We start from the raw sequence: 26,520 nt of genomic DNA on the forward strand, positions 1-26,520 counted from the left end.
TTTGCTTGGCATCACAACTTTAGGATTTTGATCACGATCAAATAACTCATTAAAGAAGACTGCATTGAGAAAATTTCTTTTTTTCTTTAGGGGATGAGAAGCTAACCTATAAGAGCTTACAAGTTTTTTGATTCATAAAATTTCTTTATGTAACAACAACACAGATTGTCCAAAACCAAGTAGAAGAAGACAACATGAAAACCAAGAAAGCATATGGAACAACTGAAACGAAAAGCAAATAAAAAAACATACCACTTAAACAAGAACACCTCCGTTGATGTAGCCAAACTTCTAAATTATGTTTTCAATATATTTGCACTTATTGCATTACAACTAGTCACTTTAACCCCAAACCAAGGAAATATTAGTTACTCTAAAAAAAACTAATATTTTTTTAAAAAAATTTACTACAGGTCTACTAATTCATCAAAAAAGATAACCATTAAAGATATAACTTAACTAGTTAGATTTTGAGTTTACTTCTTAAATATCACCAATTCAAGTGTTATAAACCTAAGGACTAGTAAAAGTTTATATAATCGTTAACTTTAGAGTATTGAGAAATTACTTGAGATGTGTGTAAGCTGACCTGTACACCTATAGTTACCAAAAAAAATAAAAAAACATATAAACATATGACATAAACACCCTCACCTTTTAAATTATATTATAGGAAGTAAGAAAATAATAAACCCATATATGACAATTACCTAGGGATAGATATACCAAGCAAAATATAAATGTGGAAAGTATCACACCATTTGTGGTGTGATACTTTCCCAATCCTTAAAAGCAGTACATATATATATATATATGTTTCATTCCCAGGATGATTTTTTTTTAATGTAAAAAAAATATGGATGTTGTTAATTTTTTTAATTTTTAATTTAATATATTGGTTCAATAAAATTTAAAATTAGATATATTAAAAATTGGTAATAAATGTTATAGCCCAATTCTAGGTTATTTCTCAAAAATTATTTTTTAAAATAAAAATAAAAAATAAATAAAGGATGACAATGTGGAGAAAGCAGATAAAAGAAGGCTACAAAAATAGAAAAAAATCAAGCTGTAATTTTTTTGAGGAAATTCAAGGCCTAATTGTACCCTATTATGCGCAAAAATAGAGAAAAATACAAATTCAAGGTCAAATTGAATGATTATTGAATGAATTTGCATAAAAATTAAGTCCAATAACATAATTAAATTTTTAATAAGCCAAATTGATTTAATCATGGGCCAAATTAAATTTTAATTATGTTTAAGAATTAATTTGGGTCCAATTGAAAGATTTAATTAAGTGCAAGGATTTAATTATACTTTAAATGGGTCAAATTATTTTATTTCGGGCTTAATTGGTGAAAAATTAAGTTTGAGAGCCTAATTGACACGACTAAAAGATTAATGTCTTCTCCCAAGTGCAGAAGAGTCGAAGTAATAAATAACCCGGCAAGATCGGGGTCGAACCACATGGAGGTTAATTGTACAAATTATAAACAACAATTATAAACAACAACGATAGTAACAACAACAACAACTCTAATAATAGTAATAATAATAGTAATAGTAATAGTAATAGTAGTAGTAGTACTAGTAGTAGTAATAATAATAATAATAATAATAATAATAAAGAGGAGGAAGAAGAAGAAGAAGAAGTTAATGGGAATTTTGAGATGAAAGATTAACGTAAGGATTAAACAATGATAACAATAAATATCAAGGTTAGAGGATTCACTAATGGTATGTCAAACAAGTATAGTATAAACTTTTATTATTTATTTGGAAACCACACACAAATGAGGTTTCAATTAGATTATAGATTGTTAACATGATTACATTAGTCATTTTATTCGATTAATGCTAATACTTATAAATCTCATCAAGCATTCATGATTATAATTTATGTTAACAATAAATCAAGTTCCTTTCATAGCTTAAGTGTCGGTTATACCATACAATATGGGCTATGAAAGTATCAAGAATTTGTTGTACCAAGTGTTATATAACATAAATCAAGATTAGTCATTTAACAAGCAAAGTATTAAAGAATGAACAAGATAACAAATATAAAACATGTTAGTATCAAACATTAAAGTTTATATTAAGTTTACATTATACTTATTCTTACACCATTAGTGTAACCTTTTCACCTTGACATAATAAACTTAACTAAATATAATGAAAGAAAGAAAAATAAATAAATAAAATAAGAACATAAATAAGATAAAACTTAATTAAGTAAGTGAAAGGAAATGAAAGGCATAAATTTGATATTAATGAAAGCAAAGCATAAACATTACAAAAAATACAAAGAGAGAAAGCAAGAGCATGATCTTGATGTGAAAACCAAGATGCCTAAATGCATGGCAAATGCCTTCTTTTATATGCCAAAATTGAAAACTATTGATTTGATGACTAATTGATGAGTGGGTGGCCAACTCCTGACTTGGTGACCATCCTTAACTTCTCTTGTCTACCCAAAACGTCATTGATAATGTCAAAATTAGAACCACTACATGAAAGTTGTAGGAAATTATCTCAGCTTTCTTGTGTAAAAAATTGAGGTAATTTGAACTTCTAGAATTCCAGATATGGGTCAAATACTTAACAGTGCTCGGGCTGGAGGATAGATTTGGACTTCTTTGTTGTTGCTACAATTTGGACTTGAAAAATGACCTTTTTAAATCTTAGGCTCCATATGAAAGTTATAAGCCTATGTCTTACCTTTCCATATATATAAAGTAGACCTAAATATGAGATCTACAATTCCAGATATGACCCAATTACCAAACAGTATTCCGGTTTGGACTACACCGACATTTCTTTTCTAAGTTTGGCCATCTCTTTGTCCTCTCAATTTCAGTTTTTAAATTCATCAATCAATTCTTTCATTTATATGATAGGCCTGCATTTAAAATGAATATTTATCACAAATTAAATATATCTTATATTATTAGATATATTGTTATAAAACATGCTTTAGTTAATGAGTTATTGATACTTCAAGTGCAAAAATGATGACATAAAACCTTGATAAAAATGCACTTTTAAGTATTAATCACTAATTTTGGCTTAATTGAGAAGATTAAAATTTTAAGAGATCAAATTTAATTTTTACCAAGTTAATTGATTGAAATTAGGGGTTTAATTGCATTAAATATAAAAAAATTTAAGGTTAATTAGTATTCAATTGAAAGCAATTAAAAGTGGGAGGATCGAAATGAACTTTGGCAAAAAAGGAATCAACATTGTTCATTATCTTTATTTTTTTCCTTTGCAAAAGCTGATTCAGCTGCCTACTTTGTAGCAGCATTTAATGTACCTAATATCCATCAAATTTGACAAATCTTATACGAAAATTATCCTTTGCACTTTATCTACAACTCTGTGTGATCAGTTTAGGCTAAATGATAACATATCATCTCTAGTGATAGCCTAAAGAAGCCAACTCAATCAACTTTTGTCTACAGATTTTACAACTCATGATACCTACTTTGAGTCAATGGTTGGGATCTTTCCAAACTGAATCAAGGGCAGAAGTTTTTTTCCAATATAGACAAGATTGCCCTCTTCTACTGCCTATAAATAGAGGTGGATTTCATGGCCTGAGGGAGGAGAAAATCAGGTCCACAGTCAGCCACTAAACCAGTTTTTCTGCCGGTTTATGCAAATTTTCTTCTTTTTCTCTCTCCACTGTGGCCTCCAGCCACCACCATTGCCACTGCCGGCTTGACAACCATCCTCTCCACCACACTTCTCTCCCTTCATTGTGGCCTTCAGCCACCACCACTGCCACTGCCGGCTTGACAACCATCCTCTCCACCACACTTATCCCTCTCTTCTTATTTCTTCTCCCCTTTCCTTCACAGCGACATCAACACATCAGCACCACCATTTTCATTTTCTTTCTTCTCTAGCACCGGCAGTATCAACATCAACACTGTCCTCCACCTCCACAACCAGCTTTAACACCATCATTTCCATCAATCTAGCCCTCATAGACGACTGATTAGTACTTAAAAGTGCATTTTTATTATGGTTTTATATCATTATTTTGCACTTGAAGTATCAATAACTCAACTAAAGCATGTTTTATAATAATATATCTAATAATATAAGATACCTTTAATTTGTGGTAAATATTTATTTTAAATGCAGGCCTATCACATAAATAAAAGGATTGATTGATGAATTTAAGAACTGAAATTGCAAGTGCAAAAAGATGACCAAAATTAGAAAAGAGATGTCAGTGCAATCCAAACTGGAACACTGTTCGATAATTAGGTCATATCTGGAGCTATAGATCTCAGATTTAGGTCTACTTTATATAGATAGAAAGGTAAGACATAGGCCTACAACTTTCATATGGAGCCCAAGATCTAAAAATGCCATTTTCAAGTCCAAATTATAGCAACAACAAAGAAGCCCGAATCTTTCCTCCAGCCCAAGCATTGTTCAGTATTTTAACCATATCTGGAGTTCTAGAAGTCCAAATAAGCTAAATTATTTACACAAGAAAGCTGAGACAATTGCCTACAACTTTCATGTTTTTGAGTGGCTCCAATTTTGACGTTATCAATGACGTTTTGGGCAGACAAAAGAAGATAAAGATTGTCATCAAGTCAAGAGTTGGTCACCCACTCATCAATTAGTCATCAAATCAACAGTTCTCAATTTTGGCCTATAAAAAGAGGCATTTGCCATGCATTTAGACATCTTGGTCTCCAGATCAAGATCATGCTCTTGCTTGCTCTCTTTGTATTTTTTTGTGATGTTTATGTTTACTTTCATTAATATCAAGTTTATACCTTTCATTTCCTTAGTTAACTTTTATCTCATTTATGTTCTTATTTTGTTTATTTATTTTTCTTTCTTTTTTTCATTATGTTTAGATAAGTTTATTTTGTCAAGGTGAAAAGGTTACACTAATGGTGTAAGAATAAGTATAGTGTAAACTTAATATGGACTTACATGTTTTGTATTTGTTATCTTGTTCACTCTTTAATACCTTGCTTGTTAAATGACTAATCTTGATTTATGTTGTATAACACTTGGTACAACAAATGCTTGGCACTTTCATAGCCCATAATGTATGGTATAACCGACACCTGAGCTATGAAAGGAACTTGATTTGTTATTAACATAAGTTATAATCATGAATGCTTGACGAGATTTACAAGTATTAGCATTAATCGAATAAGATGACTAATGTAATCATGTTAACAATATATAATCTGATTGGAACCTCCTTTGTGTGTGGTTTCCAATTCAATAATAAGAGTTTATACTATACTTATGTGTGGATTCCAATTGAATAATAAGAGTTTATACTATACTTGTTTGACATAATATTAGTGGAACCTCTAACCTTGACATTTTTTATTATCATTGTTTAATCCTTACATTAATATTCCATCTTCAAGTTCTCATCATCAACTTCTTCTCTTTCTTTATTATTATTATTACTATTATTATTGTTGTTGTTGTTGTTGTTGTTTTTTATAATTTATACAATTAACCTCCCTGTGGTTCGACCCCGGTCTTGCTGGGTTATTTATTACTTCGACACTCCTGCACTTGGGAGAAGACAACAATCTTTTAGTCGTATCAGCAGCAGAGTAGCAACCATGACTTTCTCTCTCCTCTGTAATTTTTTCTTCTCCTAGTCGTGACTTGCAACCAGCTCCAACCTCCAGTCAACAGCTCTTCCACTATCCTCAGCCAGACCAGTGACGACCGCCACCACCATAATAGGTTGTCCACTCTCTCCTCCCTTCCCTTTCTTCTTCTTCATTTTCTTCTTCCTTCCTTCCTCCTCTCCTTATTGTTCACTACATGAACAGTAGGCGTGAAATATAATTCACGTCCTATTATTCATGCAGGACATGAATTATATATATGTGTACTCTGTGTGTGTGTATTAAAATAAAAAAATAAAAAAAATTATGAAATCATTGTTTTTTAAATGTGATTTTCTCGTATATTTTTTTTATCAATTTTGCATAATATCAAGTTGTATATTTACACTGTAAAATACAAATCCGGTATTAAAATACCCGGTTTCCCCTGAAATTATTAAAAAATTCAAAAAAATTTCAAAAACAAATCTCAAAAAACTTTTAAATTAATTTCCATTTTCAAAAAAAGGAAAAAAAAATATTTTTTTGCATATGGCCAAATCCTGAAATTTTTCCAAGCATATTTTTGATAAAAAAACAAAAATTATATCCTTTTCATGTAGAAAAAAAATCCAAAAATAGATATCGTAACTAGTTTATGATTATCCATTAGGATTTGATCAACATCTCAAAAATATTTTTCTAATTTTTTTAATCCAGATATAGACTTTAATATTTGTAGGGTGTAAAATTACATGATAAAGTACATCATTAGGTATTAAAGATACATGATGAAAATAAATAAGATGCTAAAATTCAGACTTTTGAATGATTAGGATTTAACCTAATAAAGTAGAGACTCTCTCATGAAGATAAATATGTCTCAAGCCTCAGAAAAGACCAATAGATACCCAATTCAGAAAAAACAATCAAATAACAATGCAGTTTAGTTTAGGTAAGGTGCGCTGGGGATGATGCATCTTCCCCTTGCACAACCAGTCCCTTACTCAGACTCTCGCAGACCATAGGTTCCTAGTGACTATAATACTAGGTGGCGACTCCTAAACATTAATCATAATTTTATAATTAAATCCAAAACCCTTTCCAACATATAACAACTCACACAAGAGGCACGAAAAGAGCCTCTTTCGTCGCCAGACAACATTGTGCCGACTCGCACCCCGTGACAATAAATATGTTAATACTAACTGAATATTAAATTTTTAAATTGAAATAAATATGTATATTATATTATATTATATTATATTATATTATATTATATTATATTATATTATATTATAGGGCTATTTATATTTTTTTATTTAGTTATAAAAAAACAAAATTAAATTTGAACTCTATTGAAAAAAATAATCTAGTTAATTCACTCTCCACTATTTATGTTGCATGTGAACAATAGAGAGTGACCGGCCTTCGTCGTTTCCACCGTCCCTCAGCCATCATTGTGGTGCTGCTCTTCCCCCTCCCCTTCCTCTTCTCATTCTCCTTCATCTGGAGACACTCTCCACTGTTCTGCGAAGTGAACATAGAGAGTGTCTCCACTATTCATAGGCAGACTGAGTTTAACCTAAACCTAAATGTATTGGACCGATCTGACCTAGTAAAATAAAAAGATCCAAAAACAATTTCTCAGATATTGTGTTTTATTAAAAAAAACTAGTATTTAACATTAATCAATGACACTATATAATTACATTAGAAGGAGATTCTATAATGATGTAGCATTTGTAGAATATCATCGCAATCCCAATTTCTTCCAATGATATTTTACCTGATATTATCGTGCGCTTAGAAAATCATGAAAACTATAGTCCTTGTCGGATGAATTTCATACATGATGGAATTACATATAGTTTAATGGAATAATAAAAAATATTTTATATAAAATATTTTTTATTTTATGATGTAATAGTAATAGTTAAATCTATTATATTTATATTAAAAACCATCAATATTAATATATATCTTTTTTAGTTTTTTTTATAACCTTAAATTAAAAAATATTCTTAACCAAACACATTAAACAACTTTTTGTTCAACCTTAATTTTAACCACAGTTTTAACAAAACATATATTTTATCAAACTAACCTCAACTAAAATTATTTTTTATAAAATAATTTTTTTCAAATCATAACCACAAAAATTACCACAATACCAAATACACTTTTTTGTTCCTTTTGACCACCATTATCTTTTTTGTTCCTTTTGTTTTTTTGACAATGGTCATTTTAGCAGCCGCCTCTATCAAGTCTTGAATGTCGTTTGCCAATAATAATGGCTATACTATTTTATTTTTTTAATGTGCTCGTATGTTTGGTTATAGTTTGCACTCTTAAATTTTTACTTGATCAATAGAAACTAACCAAATTTTAGAACAAATGATCAAAAACCCATAGCATAGCACGATCACCTCATATATTACTCTTTATATGACACTAACAGTTTTCATTTCATTCTCAATTTCCAAACAATATCACATATTTATACCCAAAGATAATTCCTTTAAAAAATATCAATATCAATTTATTAATATCATTAACCATCCCTCACCAGATAGCTAATCATATCTTTTTTATTTATTTTTAACTGTGTACATTGCACAATTAGAACATAAATAAAATAAGTTCTTGAGTAGGTACACATCATATTCGACCATAGCCAGGGGCACCACGCCTCCTCAAAATGCCTCTTCTGGAACCGGCCATCTGAAATGACCACCACATTGACAGATTATAATACAGGCGCACAAGTAATAGAAGCGGATAATTGAAAACAGCCTCACAAGGCAAGAAAGGTTCACACAAGATCTCATTGATGGACAATAAACAAGAAATACAAGAAACTTACCCATCATTATTAAATTTTCTGAAATTCAAAGAGGAAAAAGGATTCTGCCTAAGCGTTGACATGAGACACGATTCTTATTTTAAAGCCATATGTAAGCTAGAGTTAGTTTGTTTGATTGTCTGCTTGTAGATTTTACCTGTAATATTTCTTCGGGTTTGTTTCATTGATAACCTTTATGGTTAGACTCAAATCTCTACCAAGACATGGCCTCATCACAATTACCTCTATGGATTCTCCAGTATTATCGAGCAAAATTCCATAGAACTGACATTAAAAACCACAAAGGTTATAGCAACAACAAAAACAAAGCAACAATATAATAAATTTATCATTTAGTACTGAAGTTATTGCTTATGACCGAGTGTTCACCATACACAACAAGAACAGATAAGGGTAAGTTGAATAAATAAGGACCAGGCTAACAAAGCAAATCATCCATATAAAAAAAAAAAAAACTTTCAATTTCAAAAGGTCAATCTACATGCATTGAAGCATTCTTCAATCTTTTTTTAATGAGACCCAATTTTCAAAGGATGCAAGTGAAACTCCCCTAGCAATGAAAACAATAAGGTGGCGTACCTCAGAGGAAGATACAACAGCCTGTTTACCACATCGAATGATAATGTCATTAGGACGCATGCCAGAAGAACAAGCAGGAGAATCTGGAATAACCTGTGGATTATTTACATAATGACAAGAAATAACAAAATTAATGAACTTGTTAATAAACTGGAAACAACCTTTGACCATGATGATTCACTGTATTTACAGAGAAACCAACTAGCTTAATCCAATTATGCCTAAATTTAAGCCCTTTACGGGTTAAATTAAAAGATTTTGCCCGGCATCACAACTTTAAGATTTTGATCACAATAAAAAAACTCATAAAAAAAGATTGCATTGACAAGATTTCTCTTTTTCTTTAGGGGATGAGGAGCTAGCCTATAAGAGCTTACTGAGAAGACAAATAAGTTTTTTTATTCACAAAATTTCTTTATCTATAACAGCAGCACACCTTATCAAAATCCAGAAAGAAGACAACACCATGAAAACCAAGAAAGCATGTGGAACAACTGAAACGAAAAGCAAATAAAAAAACATACCTCTTCAACAAGAACACCTTCGCTGATGTGGCCAAACTTCTGAATTATTTTTTCAAACATATTTGCACTTATTGCATTACAACTAGTCACTTTAACCCCAAACCAAGGTTGAGGAACTCTCCTAATAAAATAGAGCGACAATGACAAATAAGAGGGAGAAGTTGGAATATATCAATGGTAAAAGACCTTATATACAATTAAATAGAATGGAAACTTCTTAAAAATTAAACATAAGAGAACAAAATTAAGTGGTTGAGATAAAATGATAATTTGAAAGTAGATATGTAGTTTTATCTTCCTTTCATTTAGAGACTTTAAAAACACGGTACAACCTGTGTTTTTAAAAATTCAGAAACCACAAAAGCATAATTTTGCTGCTTTTCATAATTTTTAGAAATGAAGGTTGTATAACCACGTTCCAACCAAACATATAAATTTTAGAGAAAAAAATAAATGTACATACCCATTTTTCTCCAAGCATTCCAAGCACCTAGAAGCAATATTGATTGGCAGAAAAGAAGTATAAGAATGCTCATAGAAATTGATTCCAATGACTTCACCATTACAATTGATAAGGGGTCCCCCACTACCACCCTGTTTGGAAATATACAAAAACACCATATTTCAGATATTCTTGCATGAAGCCACATTTGTTAAATAAATAAATCCGCATGCTAGTGGCATCTAGTGACCACATTAGATGGCTAAATAATATATCATATATAGCTGGATAATCACGAATTACTGCCAAGTAAAACAATTTTTTTTTTTCGTGGTAAAATGACATTGATGTCATGAAATTAAAACATAAGGTTCATTCTGAATGAGTATTAAAGAATATACCACCAAAGAGCTAGAACGAAAAGAAGAAGGAAGTGAAAAGGTGTGTGCATGTGTATTAGTACTATGATCTGGATTTCCAAACAGAAAATGACCAGGGAGAAGCAAAACACAATTTTAAACCAATCGAGAATCTATGACACTTAAAATCTAAGCATGGTGTGCACCATATTGCTGTACTGTTATGAGCCTGCACTGAAACGTACTCTGGATAATTTTTCGATTCATAGGTCAGACAATGAATATCGTTCTTATATAGATAAAGGTAAGAGGGAAAGGTGAAATGTTAGAATTTAACCAGCAGCCATCGACTGCGCAAATGCATGTTTATATACTGCATGCTAAGGGAATATTTGAAATTCAAATGAAAAAAAAAATAGTCTTAAATATCTGAGAGCTAAAATTTGGCCATTGTGCAGCAAACATTTACTAGCATTTTTTCATTCTCAACCTAATTAGGTGTTGATTTCCTGCACACTCAATTTATGCCATTGACTCTATCACCTAAGATTTGCCCTCCTTTAATATTGAAATAATGACTTGGGTAAAGACAGCAGAATTTAGCACTGCCTTTTCAAATGGTAGGGAGAAAACTGGTCAGAACAGCATGCATGCAAGGAAGAAGCATATGTCATCTGGTGTTGGTGTATACTCGAGAGAAACTAACAGATCATGAAAGCCACCAGGAGAAAGTTGTATGTAAACTTTAAAATGAAACAGACCACTAATATACACACAAAGGCTAGCTGGTGCATATAAGTGAGAGAGACAGAGAGAGTAATGTCATTACTACAGTAATCCTGCAACTTGCTGTGAGAAGCTCTACGCAATCATAATCACGGAAACCAGGTCCGGAAAAACGTGGTCTGAGCAAACCTGGTCTGCGCACACCAGGTCTTCACAGCAGAATGAAGGAAAGACAAAAACCAAGTGTAAGTAACTAACAAAATTGAGAAAGCATTTTCATAAAATGAGCACGAGTATTTAAAGCACCAGGAGACTACAATGTTACAATGAGTTTAAGATCATAGAGAAAGTCCCTTTTTGGCATTAAAAAAGGAGAGACAATACCTGAAAGCACCTGGTGCAACCATGAGACTGTGGGATAAGTAATGGCGGCCAAGTGCTATTACCTTCTCTCCAGGACAAAGGTTGAATAAATCTGAACGTTCGGCGTGTGGACGGAGTCCAAATGACGTGTACTGTAGCTCAGCTTTGGTAGTTAGAGGAATGGAACCATCTATGTGCTTCAGAATTGCAGTCGGGAAGCGTGAGCTGGACTTGAATTTGATGATGGCAATGTTGTAATGAAAATTAAAACCAAAAATTTCACCCTCAAATGAATCACCACTTGATAAATACACAGAAACCTGCATGCAACAGATTAAGCCAAAGAAAAAGATAGAACAAATTTGTTTTAATAAAAAATAAATAAAAGAACACAGAGATAAAAGAAAATCAGCAGCACCTTGATACCAGGTTCAGGAGCCAGAGGTGGATGATCCTCCGAAGTTGAAGCAGCGCGGGTAATGAGGAGATTGGCAGAAGTGAGGATGGTATGGGTGAATGAACCATTTTCTTCAAGCTTGGATCCTATGATGGTTCCCGAGCAAGGAATTACTAATTTATTTTTCACGCCTACACAAGATCAGTCAAATTATTATTTGGCCACACATACATACATGAAAGCATGCATGCATGCATACACGCCTAGCATACCTCTGCGAGCGCGAGACACGAGACTGACAACAGATTGAGAAGCTTTAAGAGCCGATAATTTGGTGGGAAGATCCAAGTAGAAATTCTCCTCGATCCTTTTATCAAAACTCTCGTCGAAAGAATGGGAACGGAATGCAACACAACCAACTATAAATCCAAATGAAAATAAACAAATCTAGCTGAAGAAGAAGAAGAAGAAGAAATTACAGTAGCCTAGCTAGTTAACTAACTAACCAGTACGCCGGCGTGCTTTCCGTTGCCATGGTGACCGAATCTCTTTTTCCATTACACCCTGTAGCCTGTCCCTGGATTCCATTCTAATGGCCATACTTATCAATCAGTTTAGCTTTCGGGATTGGGGAACGCCCCGGCCGCCTTATATATCTTTTCTGACAGACAAGCGATCGGCACCCTTTTCTTTTTTGATTTGACAATTCTACCCTTCAAAAAATATGGTGGTCCAGAGCGGCAAAAACCCTAGATTCCCAATCCTCAAAACCAGTACATGCATACAAGTTTGATTCCCGGGGTGAATTTTTTTTTTTTAATGCAGAAAAATGTGGATGTTGTTAATATTTTTTATTATAAAGTTAATATGTTGGTTCAATAAGATTTAAATATATATATATATATATTAATAATTGATAATAAATATGTTAATACTAACTCAATATTAAATTTTTAAACTGAAATAAATATGCATATTATATTATATGATATGATATTATGGGGCTATTTATATTTTTTTATTTAGTTATAAAAAAATAAAATAAAATTTGAACTCTATTGAAAAATAGAATCTAGTATGGCTTCTCCTTTTTTTATTAATATATTTTTTTAATAAAGAAAAATACTTTTTTTCATGGTTTTTAATTAATAAAAAACAAAGAATTAGAACGAATATCATCCTACATTTAAAATTTGCATTCATGGTCTGTAACTTTTTGCTTGGCCTCTATATGTAAACAACGAAGGCTTTGACTGTAGAAGACCAATATTATCTTTTCTGTTTTTTTCTTCTTTTTTTTGGAAAGGGTCGTTTCAGCAAGCTCTGGCAAGTCTTGAATGTCGTTTGCCTATGATAATACCTTTTTTTTTTCATGTGTCCATATATTTTTTATTACAATCTGCACTCTTAAATTTTGACTTGATCAATGGATACTAACTAAATTTTAGAGCAATTGATCAACAACAACCCGTAGCATATTTATATTTAAGAATAATTCTTTTAAAAACTATGGATATCAATTTATTAGTATCATTAAACCTCCTTCACCACGTAACTTATCATATTTTTTTTATTTATTTCTTCACAAAATCTTGGGATGATAATGTCAATACTAATCAATCTATTAGTATTATTAGTTTTCCTTGTCGGGACCGATTAATCAAATTTGTTGCGAATGCTGATATCAAGATAGCCTTTAATATTTGTCATTAACTATTCCTAACTCAAAATAATTAATTAATTCCCAATAGTACTTTGAAATATCCTTGAAAATCTCGATGTCAAGGTTCCTTGATATTATTAGCCTCCATATCAGGAATAACTAATTAAGTTGCATGAAAATGCTGATTTGATGTAACCCCTCGATATCATTAACTATTCTTAACCTAGGATAATTAATCAAGTTCAATATCCCTTATATTCTGAAATGATCATGTCAATGTTAGTAAACCCTACTCGCATCATTAGCCTCCCGTTTTTAGAACTGACTAATCAAATTTAGAGAAAATATCAATAGAACTCATTGGTGTCATTAACTATTTCTAACCAGAATAGTTAGTCAAGTATGTTTCTATTTCTCATTCATTTCATTAGATGCTTTCCTTTTGCAAAAAATTATATATAAAATCCAAAAATTAAACAAGCTTTCATAATTATGGAAATAGAAAATCGACCTGCTGCAGAAGCTCGGCTTATACTCTCTTGCTGCTATTGTGAAGCTCCTATGGTCCTTTTTATATTCACAGGAATATCACATTATTTCTTATACAAGTTATATTTCTTTTAATAATAGTAAAATTAGCGACTTCCTTTCAACAATTCCTTCCTTCATATTTGTGTTTCCTATTACATTTCTAATATCATTGTTTTTTTTTAATCATAACTAACCTTACAGATCTCAGTTCCAAACATGATATTTTTTTAATTTAAAAACACATAACTATATATTTTCTAAAGGGAAAGAAACCTAATTATGCTCCTAACATATCTAAGTTACTCGTTTCAGCAACTTGTCAAAAATGCCAGTAGAGATAGTAGCCTGATGTCTCCTTAGAGTTTTACCTATATCTAAAGTTGTAGAACTTCAAATTAAACAAGGTCACTCTTGTCAGAAAAATAACATCTTTTGTTATAACTCCTATAAAAGAACCGTTCCAAAATTTTATCATTTTCAGGTTCGAATCCCTTATGAAAGTTAAAGAGATGAATCTGTCTAGTTTAGTCAATGTTTCAAATGATCCCTCAAACATCCCTATTTTCTACTCTCCCTCCAAAACAACCATTTGTTCATATTATAAACATCAGATGACAAGTAATTTACAAAATAAAAGAATCATAAATTCTTCTCTTCTAATTCACCCCCCAATAGCCACCACCTTTGTTTGTTTACCCATAGAATTTTTATTATTTTTGTATCTGTACATAATTTCATATTTAAGACAATCTTTAACGCTTTAATTAATTCAATTCCACATGATTCTATATTTTTCCCAAATTCTACTTAAGAACTCTAACTTAAATTTAACGTTATATTGACTTTGATTATTCTTACATAATTCAATTCCAAACCTATGATATTGGGTCTAACAATCAAGCTAAACTTAAGAGTCTTCTATATAGACCCAAGGTATTGGGTCCGGCTTGCTTGCCACACCCATGGTATTGGGTTTGATAGTTGGACCTAATACCATGGGCCTGGCATGATTGCCATCATAATTATTAAACCCACCCTCATCGGTCAACCTGGGACCTAGTATCTTGGCCGGTTTTATTTCATTCAAAATTTGGGCTTTAATTGGCCCAAAATAAACTTGTCGACCCACTCAGAACACCGGTGACCTGGCAAAAACTTAGTAGAGATTTATTTTCAAATATGCTTCTCTCCTACTTAGAGAACTTTTTTTATAAATATATTTGTTAGTTGGTTACTAACTCATTTCAAAGTTTACTATATAAATACTATAAAAATATTTATTTTTTCAATGTGGGATTTGAAACACTTTAGTATATATACTCTATGTTCATTAGAAAAAAGTTATGTTCTTTCAGTATGGTATAATAAAACTTTTTGGTTTAAATACTTCAATTTAGAAGAATAAAATAATATCTTTTCAAAGTGTGATAAAAAACGTTTTGAAATAATATTTCAAACTTAATTATTTACAATATGTATAGTTTATATTCATATGGATTGTTTATTAATTTTTTATATAAAATCTTAAAATTTTAAATATTTATTTTTAATTTTTTCGGGTTGACTAGTATAACCCAGGACCCGACTTTTTGGCAGGGTCAACCTTCATGCTGGATTTGATAACTATGGTTGCCATGAAAATATAACTTTAAAAAAATACAATTGAAAAGAAATAAAATGAAAACCAAAAAAAGATAAAATCTCCTCTCTTCTATTTTGTTTGGGGGTCTCGTTTAAAAATATTGATTTTTTTATATGTATTTAATTTTTAGAGTAATTTTTCTGGTTTATCTATGGTTTTGATTTCATCTTTCATATAGATAAACTATGTTATTAAAAATAAAAATATTTATTTTTAGATGATATTCTTAATATGTATAGACTTACATGTCTTTTTTTATTCAATCAATTTAATGTTTTATTTTTCAAGATTTAATATTTTAATCTATATTTATCTCATGATTTTTTAAGTTTTGTTTTTAGGTATTATTAATAATTTTTTATTTATTTATTAATGTATACAATTTTTAGTTTATTTATTTATATATGTGTATAAAAGTTTTAATTTGTTATATTTTTTGAAAATAAATCTACAGTGACTTAGAATAAAGTATTTGCCGTTGAAAAGAAAGGGCCTATTCTAGAGTAAGGTGGCAGAAACCTATTAAAAGGCCCAGCCGTTTTTTAATTGTTCTCGGAAAAAATAGGAGGATTATTTACTCCAGTCTCCACTGCAGCCTGCCTTTTCCACATCGTCTACTGATTAATAATCCCTAGTGTGCCTGTCTCTCCTATCTGGTATCGTTGGGAAGGAGAAAACATGAATTTTTCAGGCCGGTGGTTTCTTCTTCTTCTTCTCTTCCTATCAGTTTCTTCCTTCATCTGTTTTTACTTAATCTGATTTTTCTTGTTCTGAATATTTCTTTACAGTTGATAGAATTCCGCCTCCGCCTCCGTTTTTGAAAAGGCAGGATGATGAATTGAAACTCAATACAAATTTAGCTGCTTTGAAAGTTTCTCTATCGGTTGTGTGCCTTGTTGCATACCACAGAGGTAGGTATATCATATACTAACTTTATGCTTCCTAACATGTATGATCTGCCTGGTAACATAAAGCTTTATGCTTTGCTGCCTTTCTGGCAGGTAGCGGAGAAAAGTGTTTTGCGTGCACCGGCACAATTGTAGAATGTGAAGGTGCAGCAGGAGATGATGGTAAATTCGAGGCTACCATATTGACTTCTGCTTCTCTCTTTCACTCTTATAGAGACCCTTCTCAAATCACGGTACAGCACCGACTTTATTATTATTATCATTGCCTTTTTAGTAGAATTGAAAATTTCTCACAATATTGTATTGCAATTGCAGGTTGAAGTACATCTATCAGATGGCAGTTCGTACGAGGGAGAGGTTTCAGCTTTTGATTTACACTACAACATTGCTACCGTCAAGTTCAAGCCTGATAAACCTCCTCAAAAAGCATGTCTTAAATGGATAGATGATTCTATGTCCTTACAACCTGATAATGATCACACCATGGTAGAGGCTAACTTTTTTAACCTTTGTCCCGGGGATAAAGTAATAGCTTTAGCCCGGGTGCAAGATCATCACCACCAGCTTCTTGTCAGTTCTGGTGATTTCAGGTATGCCAAAATGAACCTCGTCTTTTCATTTCTTATAGCAACGTTGGATATATAGGAGGTTAGTGTTTCAAGATTTCATCAATATCCTTACCATCACCAGGATATCTTCAATTGCATTTTTCTGCATCCTTACAATTACCTTTTATTGTTATATGTTTGCTTTCCAATCATAATTAAGCTAGTAGTCTCCTTTTCAATTCTAAATATCACCACTCTCCTCTTGTATTCTTGTTTCTAATGCACCGTGGCGCACTGTTTTGACCACAACGCTTTTTTTTCGGAACTAACTGCTGTGCTGTGATCTTACCCTACTTTCTTCCCATATAGTATTTATTGCTGCGAATTGGATTGCCAAGAGCTCCTAATGACAACTTGCGAGATTACTACAGTAATAACACTACTCTCTCTGTTTCATGCATTAATTTGTTTTTTGGCTTAGTCGGATCATGTATGTTTGCTTATATCTCATTTGTGTTACTCGGGCTTAAGCATTTTACCCAGAGTATTTGTGTCGATGAAATGACCGTACAAGCATGAATTCCTTTTCTAACTCTTGTATTTGCACTTGGACACAACCTCATCTCTATCCAAACTAAACAAGCAACATATTGATAACAATGGCTGCTTGTAATAACAACTTCTTGCTTGGTTTGGTTAGTGATATTGTTCTCTGGAGAAGGTATTAATGACCAGTCAATTTAAGGCTCAAACTTTTCAAAACCCCTTGGTCTTGCTTTCACTTGAAATAGATGAAATTGATTTTCCTTATTGCCTTCATTAGCATTCTTTCAATCTATTCCCAATTTTTATATACAAGCCACTACTGCCCTCTTGTTTGAATTTGGGACTACGAGTTACATAATACATGGAACATCTTTTGGGCAATAGGTCTCAATTCAACTATAATTGGAGGTTACATCATGCATCACATTCGTGTACTCACATCCAATATTTTAACACTTTTCAGTCAATTCACCATATTCAGAAATTTTGAATTCATCTTTTCTAACTCTTGGGCCGATACTCGGACTTGACGCCCTGAATTTTGTATCTGAGCAGCATAGCTCAACACTCATCCTCACATGCTATGAGGAGATCAAACTCCTGTGTAGAGAAACTTAGAATGAGAGTATTAAAGTCAACTAGGATCACTGTAGAACTAACTACTAAGAGAAGTGAATGAGAGTATGAAGGAAAGGAGTGGTGTTTTTATGCAAAAAGCTTGTTTCTTAGAGAATTTTTTGTTCTATGACTATGCGATTTCACTTTCAAAGAGAGTCCAGAAGAAATATCCCCATAAAAAATAAAAATAAACCCTTTCAGAGACTGAATTTCAAAAGACTTTTAAGTTGTGCCTATAAAATTTTCACTGTACCCACCAAGTCCTACTACTTGAATTTGCGGTGAGCCCATAATTGTTGACCTTCCCATGCCTCATTTAAGGTACCCATGAAACAACTCTTTGATCCATTAACCTTGTTACAAAATGGAATTAACCCTCTTTTGTTATTTCATCCACCCAAGTGCAATGCCTAGACTTGAACCTCCTTTTGAAAGGGAAAACCACCAAACAAGTTTACTGACTAAACCACAAGTTTGGTCACTAAATCATGGTTCATTAACTCCGCTTTCACCATAAAACGGTCTTTGAGGATAGCAAGAAAGGGGCAAACAATTGTTTGTCCGGAGCTTGTTCTAGATTTGGCATGTTCTTAGACTGACTAAAAGATCTATGCTTTGATGTTATATATTTGATGAACTGATACCAAACTGTAGCATAAACTAGTTCTTTATTGTAGCATTTTATTGGGGGGCCACTCATTAATTGGGATGGAGAAGTCATCGGGATCAATTTCTTTTGGAAGGGCCAGACTCCTTTTCTGCCGATCAACATAGCTTTTAGATGCCTGGACCACTTAAATAAGAAAAGGTATGTGCCTCATCATTTTTGCAGAGTATTTATTGCTTTCCATGATATTCTGGCATGTTCATGGCACCGTTCCACAATTGATTTGTATTGAGATTCCTTTCATAATTTGTATACCCTGTTAACTTACTGATCATGTTGTTCTCAATGAGTTTGAGAATTCCAAATCTTTATATTTACTGGTAGATGTGGTATGGGGTGTGTGAAGAAATCGCCAGCCGAAAAACAACAATTCAATGTTCTAGACACGGAGGACAATTAAAGCTAAACTAAATTACAAGGAAAATTATTTAATTCTTCCAAAATCACCTGCTGCATCGTCGTGCACATACTGTATATTCTTTTCCCATCCAGGGTACTGTATGGGGATGGAAGTTATTTAATCTTCTTCTTTTTTTTGTCAATATCCAACCTGAAATAAGATATTGTGAAGAATGTTGGGTGCATCTAATGTTCTACAATGGCGTAGGAGTGTCCCTCATCCTTGGCTTGGGATGGAATTTATTAATCTTTATGCTGCTGACGTGGTCACTTTGGAGGAAATAGTTCAATTGTTCCCTCTTGTTTGCAAAGGGGTTATAGTTGAAGAGGTATGGTCTTTGCTGCGCTTTTTTATTTTCTTCCTCTTTATATTTTCCCCAAATACACTTTTGGAGCGGGTGTTTGCTCCATGGCTTGGTCCGTGATGTCCACTTATTATTTGCTCATATATTCAACAGTTTCATCCTTGAGGCCCTTTCTTCTATTCCATGATTTCTTTTAAGGCTTGTTTGATGAGGCAAATATATATACATGGACATGTTGAAAGATGATAGCTCTCGGAAATATTCTTTTTGTGCGTCTTGTAACTAGCAGCTTCCACACTTATGAAATCCTCATAACCCTGAGCCCAAAGCTACTGCTCAACTGACCATGCTGAATCAAATGTTTCTTCTTTGGGCTAGGCATCCAAGTTCATGCCCCCTGTTCGGTAATTATTAATGTAATTTTCTTTCAAATGGAAGCAATTAGGAGTTGAAATGATACAGGACAGCCAATGGGCTGTTCTGAATCTGACTTCAGAGGCTGTTTTAGGGCTGTTAGAACTGTGTTAATGTTGATTTCTGATGGAATAAGAGGAAGGACATGGGATAGATTTATGAGAGTCACACTTAGAGGATATATAAAAAATAAGCTTCACATCTAGGGTTCTTAGTAGTCATATCTAAGGGAGATAGACTCGGAGAATAAAAAACAAAGTGAAATATTGAAAGACTATATAAGATGCTAGTACTCCTAGTCCAACAAAGATTTAATTTTCCATATAAGAAATCTATTTAGAAGTAAGAACCTATAAAAGCTAATTATTTTAGAACCAGTAGATTACTAGATAGAAAATAACCCAAGACAAATTTTCAGCAGATCTGAATATTACAGAAATACTCTTGTCTATAAAAAGACATTAATCTTGCTTCTTTTGTTATCTGCATCATTTTCCCCTGGTTGGAGAAAACTCGACCTTGAGTTTTGAAGTGTCCAAGCAGCAAAAATCACATAGCTTGCAATGACATCCTGCTGCAATGCAACACCACTGATATAGGAACTGGTTTGTTGGTGACAGTAGTGATAATATGAGTTTCGTTCTATCAATTTGACTATCAAAATCAGGAATAGTGGCCATTTGTGTTGACAGCAGCACTTTGTCCTCGATATCCTTGCTTTCATAACTTCGTGCTCCTCAACTTTTTTCTTTTGTTCATCTACATCAAGTGTAACACAGGGTTCTTTAGGCTTTGTAATCGCCTGATTATAGATTGATTTATCTTCTCTTTGCTCTCCACAGTGTCGCCAATCTGAAATTCCTCACTTTCTTTTTGAATCTTCCATATGGTAAACAACACCAGATTTTTCTTATCAACAAAATCTTGCTACTCTGTCTCTTTTTTGTTAATCAATGTGATTTATTTATTTTTCTCAAATCCATTTCCATATCAGTTAAAAAGAAAGAAAGCAGGCAGCACACTCTGTCCTGCATCATAAAGTTCAAGGTTTGGTCTCATTACAAACCTACACAAGTATTTGTGAGTGTTGTATTTCCATGGAAGGGTATTGTTCCATCCAAGGCATTTGTGTGGAGAGCTGCGTTACAAAGGAGACCAATGAGAGGGATTTAGGACGCATTCTTGGTGTGCTGTTGCATGTCATAGTGGATCCCAATCTTCCAAAACTAATAATTAATGAATTTGAGAAGCTGGCTTATAAATCTTCCAAAACAGTAACATTGGAGCACTTGTATCAGGTAACGGAAGAGTCTTCTGCTGATCGTGCTGAGATACAACCCAATGATGTTATAATTAAATGCGACAGAGAGGTGGTTAGCTGCTCCTTAAAGGTACGTGACTTTAGTTGCTTGGGTGTAGAGCACCCTGCCTCTCTTGTAGTGTTTTTATCGTTCAATGTTTGTCCCAGAAAAGGGGAAACAAGAGTGAGTTAATCTTCTTTTGATTCTTGGCGTCAGTTCTTTGGAATGATTTGGGACAAGGTTGGGAAATCTATGGAGCTAGAGGTGATGAGGGCAGGTGTTTGTGGGCCTTTGAAGCTCGCTATATTAGCCGATGACCTTCTTCCAGACAGTTATAACAGGTAAAATCCCTTTCTACATGCTTTGGGTGGTTTGTGTATTGATGCATGGTGTTGGCATGGAAAACTTAAGCAATGAGCTCTCTATGTAAGAAGTTTGCTGCTTTGTGTTCGTTTCTTGCCATGATTGGGTCTTCTGACATGCCAACCTGTTTTGTGATTTATTCTAATCTGTAGCTTTTGGTGCTTTCAGTTGGCCAATTTAATCGAGGAGAGGGTTTCAGGATGACAAATACATTTGTTCTGGTTGGTCACTTCCTTGAGATCATGGAAGCAGGCTGTCCTGCTTTGCTTATCAAATGCCGCCATGCATATATAGTTTTGCATCTTTTCTTTGCTCTTTTCCCAGCTAGTATTGCATCCTGTGTGATTTAGCTTTGCAAATTGGGAAGCAGCTTTATATTTATTCGATTCTCTTCACCTGCGTGAATAGCCTTACAACCAACAAGATATTTGAAGAAGGAATCTTTGGCTTTGACTCGATTTTCGTATATTCATGGGATTCTTTGGCTTTGACTCGATGATTTTCGTATATTCATGGGATGTAGTTTGCTTACCGTTCAGCCAAATTCAATGTTAAAATTATAAAAAAATTATAAAATTTAATTTTAAATTAATTCAATGTTAAAAAATGAATTTAAAAAAAAATCAAATAAAATAAATAAAAAAACAAAATGACCATAATAAACTTGGTTTAACTTACGATCTAGATTATGAGACTGTGATAAATTTAAAAAAAAACAAACTAAATAAAATTATGAAGTTTCATTTTCAATTTATTTAATGTTGAAAGTTAACATTAAAAAAAAAAACTGGTATATAACTAAACATATAGAAAATAAAAAAAATGAAGTGCGATTCTTAAAATAATCAAAGACTAAATAATAAAATTAAAAATATATAAATACTGAATTGTTGAAGATTGTTAAAGGGTAAAATTAAAAGAGAACTAAATAAAAGGAAGAAAAAAAATATTATTATAGTAAATAGTGTTTTGTGGGTGTAATTAATAATAATTAATAATTTTGTAACTAATGAAATTTTGTATCAAAACTAAAATTTATTTTGTTAAGAGAGAGAGAGAGAGTATTTTAGTTAAAAGAACAAAAACGAAGATATAAAAATAAATTTATTCTTAAGATAATTTTAAAATAAATTTATATTATTTTTCATAAAGACATGTTCCTTCTGATTTCATCTCCTTTACCTCAAAATAATAACCAAATTTTAACTAAGATTGAGCTCACTAATCATAACCGAACCCATTTGAACCCAATGTTTTTAATACAAAGCCCGTTATTTCTCTCCAGCCCATAAAATAAATTTGAAGCCCATCCCATAGTGAAGAAAACCCATTGTTTCTCTACAGCCCATGACATAAATTTGAAGCTCATCACATTACGTGGAACTGAAGACATTGTATTTGTTCCCCTGCGGCCTGTAACGTCAATTTGATGTCCATCCCATCATGTAGAACATGTCTATAGCGTGGTGCATTGTCTGATTTAGCAATGCCGATTGTGTGAGTCTCCCCCCTCGGTCTGATCACTCTCAACTGACTTCTCCTTCAATGTAAGCTTGGTTTTCATTTTAATAAATTTATTTTTAACGGGTCTAAAAAACTTTTATGATCATTCTATTTCCAACATGGCCAAGAAAATAAGTTTAGTCGTGAAGGGGCTTATAATATACCAAGAAAAAATATTATATTATTTCTTGCTATTTTCATGATGAGCTAAAATATCACAAAAATAAAATTACTTTTTAATCTTTTTTTTTCATAAAAAATAAAATTTATAAATTATAAATATATTATAAGATCTTCAAAATAAAAAATAATAATTTTCATTATACATGTAGTAATTCCCGGGAGATTTTAGTTTTTTTCAATGGATACCCAGAATAAACCAAAAGAACACATGTATATTGTAGTCATGTTAAAATGTGATAATTGTGCACCAAAGCTTGTAGCCTATCAGTCTTGGTAGAGTTTTTTTACCTATGCATCCTGGATTCAAACCTCAATATGCACGCACGTCACCTCTGCGGTACCTTACCTATCTACTGGACTTGCAGGATGTTCAGTAGGTCTAGGGATTAGTCGTGGTGCGCGTAAACTGGCCCGAACATTCCAGATTATCAAAAAAAATATGATAATTGTTTTTTGACAAGAGAGTTTATGGCATGATTAGAATAAGTTCATAGGGGCACATGTATATTAAAAACAAATCTTGGGAATTGTTTAGTGCCTTAGAAGATTTCCTTCATCGAACAATATATACTAACTGTTAGGATACTAATATGTAAATCTAAAAAAATAAAAAATAAGATAAAATAAAAAATAAAACATATAAGAATTTATATAGTTCACTCACTTGGGTTATGCCCACAGACAAGTATAGAAGGATTTTAATAAGTAATGTAAAAATTACAAACTCTCAAATAATAGGAAAACAACTAATAATCTTTCTATTACTAGAAGAAAACACCCCACTTACTCTCTTACAAATGCTTCATAATTTTATGGGATTACTCTATCTTCACTCTTCTCTTCTTCTCTCTATCTTAATGTGCAAAATAAGTTTAGAGACATTGCTTATTTATAGGAAAAGTGAGGGGACAAAGGTTATAAATCATGACACCAATAATACCACAAATTATGCCACAACTCATCTTCACTCATACTCCACTAATTATACCAACAACTCCACAATTATATCAACAACTCATCTCTAATTATACCTACAGCTCCACTCATTTTTATCTTTCACTAATTAATTAAGTGGCGGCCTTACACTAGTTACGTCATTCGCGCGATTCTGTAGGTTAATCTTTTTATAAAAATATCAAAAAAATTAATATTTGAAAATATTAAATATTTCTATAAAATTAAACCCAAGAATTTTGGATTTGATTGCAACCCTTAACTCAAGAGTAATAGTTATAATATTAATAATAACATTAAATTTACATGACCTAAATTTAAGCGAGTCAGTATGTAATACCAAATCTAATAACCTTGAATGTAGGTCTGGCTACAAATCATGTTATAAAAATGTGATAATTAAATAAATTAATTAAAAAACCAATAGAAAGAAAAAAAACTAATGAAAAAAATCTGAATTAACTAGGTTAACCTTTTAAACCAGATTAACCCGTCAAATCTTGAATTTATGTCGTGAAAGTTTCATAACTAAATACAATAAAAAATTGATGAGTTATCTAAAATTAACTGGACTAAACCTTCAAACCAGGTCACCCAGACAAACCCGGGATTTGTATCATGAAAGTTTGATAACTAAATAAAAAAATTAAGCATTAACAAACTAAATTAATTAAAAAGAAAAAAACAAAAACAAACAGAAAAAATAGCCTATTACTAATGAGGAAAAAGAAAAAAAATCTAAATAAAAAAATCTAAATCAATTGGGTTAACCCATCAAATCAAGTTAACATGTCAAATATAGGATTCATGTCATGGAAGTGTGATAACTAAATAGAAAAAAAAATTAATATCAATGAACTAAATTAAAAAAATTAATTAAAAAAGAAAAATCAAAGAGAAAAAAAGTCTACAGGAAGAAAAAAAACTAATAAAGAAAAATAAATAAATCTGAATTAACTAGGTTAATACGTCAAACCCAGAATTAATATCATGAAAGTCTAATAATTAAATAGAAAAAATTTAATATTAATAAACTATAGAAAAAAAAAGGTATCAGCTTTTTCATTGTAGACTCCATAGTGCAGTCCACAATAAAACACTTAAAAAGGAAAAGAAAATGAAAAAGAAAAAAACAAAGTCATACATCATGAGTTATTTTTTTTCTTGAAAAAATATCAAAAAAGGCTAAGATCTAAAAGTGTTAGGTTTTTCTGCAAAGATATACTTAAGAGCTTTGGATCTAGTTACAACGCTTGATCCAAGAGTAATATTTATAATATTAATAATAATATTAAACTTACGTGACTCAAGTTTAAATGTGTATGGCTGCAATACTATATTCAAGAGCTTTGGATATGTGTTTAGTTATAAGATCGTGTCATAAAAGTGTGATAATTAAAAAAAAACAAAGAAAAAAACCAACATTAAGAAAAAGAAAAAAAATTGAATTAACTGGGTTAATTCTTCAAACCAGATTAACCCGTCAAACCAGAAATTTATGTCATGAAAGTTTGACAACTAAATAAAAAACATTGACGGTTTAACTCAAAATTAACTGAGTTAACCCGTCAAGCTTGGAATACGTGTCATGAAATTCTGATAAGTAAATAGAAAAAAACTTAACATTAACAAATTAAACTAAAAGAAAAAAATTAACTAAAAAGAAAAAAAAATTGGGTTCACTTATCAAATCAGGTTAACCTGTCAAACCCAAAATTTGTATCATGAACGTGTGATAACTAAATAAAAAAAATTTACATTAACAAACTAAATTAAACAAAAAAATTCATTAAAAAAAATACAAAGAAAAAAGAAAAAAACTCATAAAGGCATAAAAAATAAAAAACTAAGAAAACAAAATATAACTAACAGTTTCACTAATGCAGTGCATAGTGAAACACTAATGCATAAAAGACGTGGAAAAGCTATAGTGCTTTCCCACACCTTTTAGTATTGTTATTAGTTAAATGACCCGTGCGATGCCGCGGGTCAATATTTTTGCATAAAAATATTAAAAAAAGTTAAGATCTAAAAGTGTTGTAACTCATTTTTGGGTCCCCGAGTAAAAAAAAAAAAATATATATATATATATATAGAAAAA

General features: G+C 31.7%; 3 protein-coding genes across 6 annotated transcripts in view; 2 read left to right on the top strand and 1 right to left on the bottom strand.

Annotated features, from left to right (window-relative positions):
* Positions 1-8,129: 8,129 nt before the first annotated feature.
* Positions 8,130-12,629, bottom strand: LOC105109847 (putative protease Do-like 14). Of its 3 annotated transcripts, XM_011004692.1 has the most exons (10): positions 12,381-12,629; positions 12,147-12,293; positions 11,896-12,065; positions 11,499-11,797; positions 11,218-11,323; positions 10,051-10,181; positions 9,588-9,708; positions 9,064-9,156; positions 8,621-8,748; positions 8,130-8,342 (listed from the first exon to the last, which is right to left on the bottom strand). In XM_011004692.1, exons 1-10 carry the CDS (start codon positions 12,472-12,474, stop codon positions 8,315-8,317), a joined length of 1,317 nt encoding a protein of 438 aa, XP_011002994.1. In that variant the 5' UTR covers positions 12,475-12,629; the 3' UTR covers positions 8,130-8,314. The 3 variants fall into 3 exon arrangements, with proteins under 3 accessions (XP_011002994.1, XP_011002996.1, XP_011002995.1); XM_011004694.1 differs by lacking the exon at positions 12,147-12,293; XM_011004693.1 differs by lacking the exon at positions 8,621-8,748.
* A 3,642-nt stretch (positions 12,630-16,271) lies between these two features.
* On the top strand, positions 16,272-23,307 carry LOC105109850 (putative protease Do-like 14). Of its 2 annotated transcripts, none has more exons than XM_011004700.1 (10): positions 16,272-16,401; positions 16,499-16,621; positions 16,712-16,851; positions 16,934-17,208; positions 17,536-17,596; positions 19,008-19,138; positions 19,605-19,725; positions 21,414-21,506; positions 21,633-21,757; positions 23,229-23,307. In XM_011004700.1, the coding sequence occupies exons 1-10, from the start codon at positions 16,389-16,391 to the stop codon at positions 23,239-23,241; spliced, it is 1,095 nt and encodes a 364-aa protein (XP_011003002.1). In that variant the 5' UTR covers positions 16,272-16,388; the 3' UTR covers positions 23,242-23,307. The 2 variants fall into 2 exon arrangements, with proteins under 2 accessions (XP_011003002.1, XP_011003001.1); XM_011004699.1 differs by lacking the exon at positions 23,229-23,307 and adding an exon at positions 21,948-22,254 and having other exon boundaries at positions 16,274-16,401.
* Positions 16,448-26,520, top strand: part of LOC105109849 (endonuclease V-like) — an 18,219-nt gene continuing 8,146 nt past the window's right edge. Inside the window, exon 1 of the mRNA XM_011004696.1 lies at positions 16,448-16,482. The gene's annotated coding sequence lies outside the window, so the exon portion shown is untranslated. The remainder of the gene's footprint in view (positions 16,483-26,520) is intronic.

Source organism: Populus euphratica, unplaced genomic scaffold (assembly GCF_000495115.2).
Source record: "Populus euphratica unplaced genomic scaffold, PopEup_1.0 scaffold278.1, whole genome shotgun sequence".
Classification (NCBI taxonomy): Eukaryota; Viridiplantae; Streptophyta; class Magnoliopsida; order Malpighiales; family Salicaceae; genus Populus; species Populus euphratica.

Bases quoted from the DNA above. Each gene is read 5' to 3' on its own strand.
- LOC105109850 (XM_011004700.1), top strand. The intron at 16,852-16,933 runs GTACAGCACCGA...TTGCAATTGCAG, and splicing joins GAGACCCTTCTCAAATCACG to GTTGAAGTACATCTATCAGA. The intron at 19,726-21,413 runs GTATGGTCTTTG...CACTTGTATCAG, and splicing joins AAGGGGTTATAGTTGAAGAG to GTAACGGAAGAGTCTTCTGC.
- LOC105109847 (XM_011004692.1), bottom strand. From the start codon at position 12,474: ATGGCCATTAGAATGGAATCCAGGGACAGGCTACAGGGTGTAATGGAA. The intron at 12,066-12,146 runs GTATGCTAGGCG...GATCTTGTGTAG, and splicing joins CGTGTCTCGCGCTCGCAGAG to GCGTGAAAAATAAATTAGTA. The intron at 11,798-11,895 runs GTGCTGCTGATT...TGTTGCATGCAG, and splicing joins CTCCTGAACCTGGTATCAAG to GTTTCTGTGTATTTATCAAG.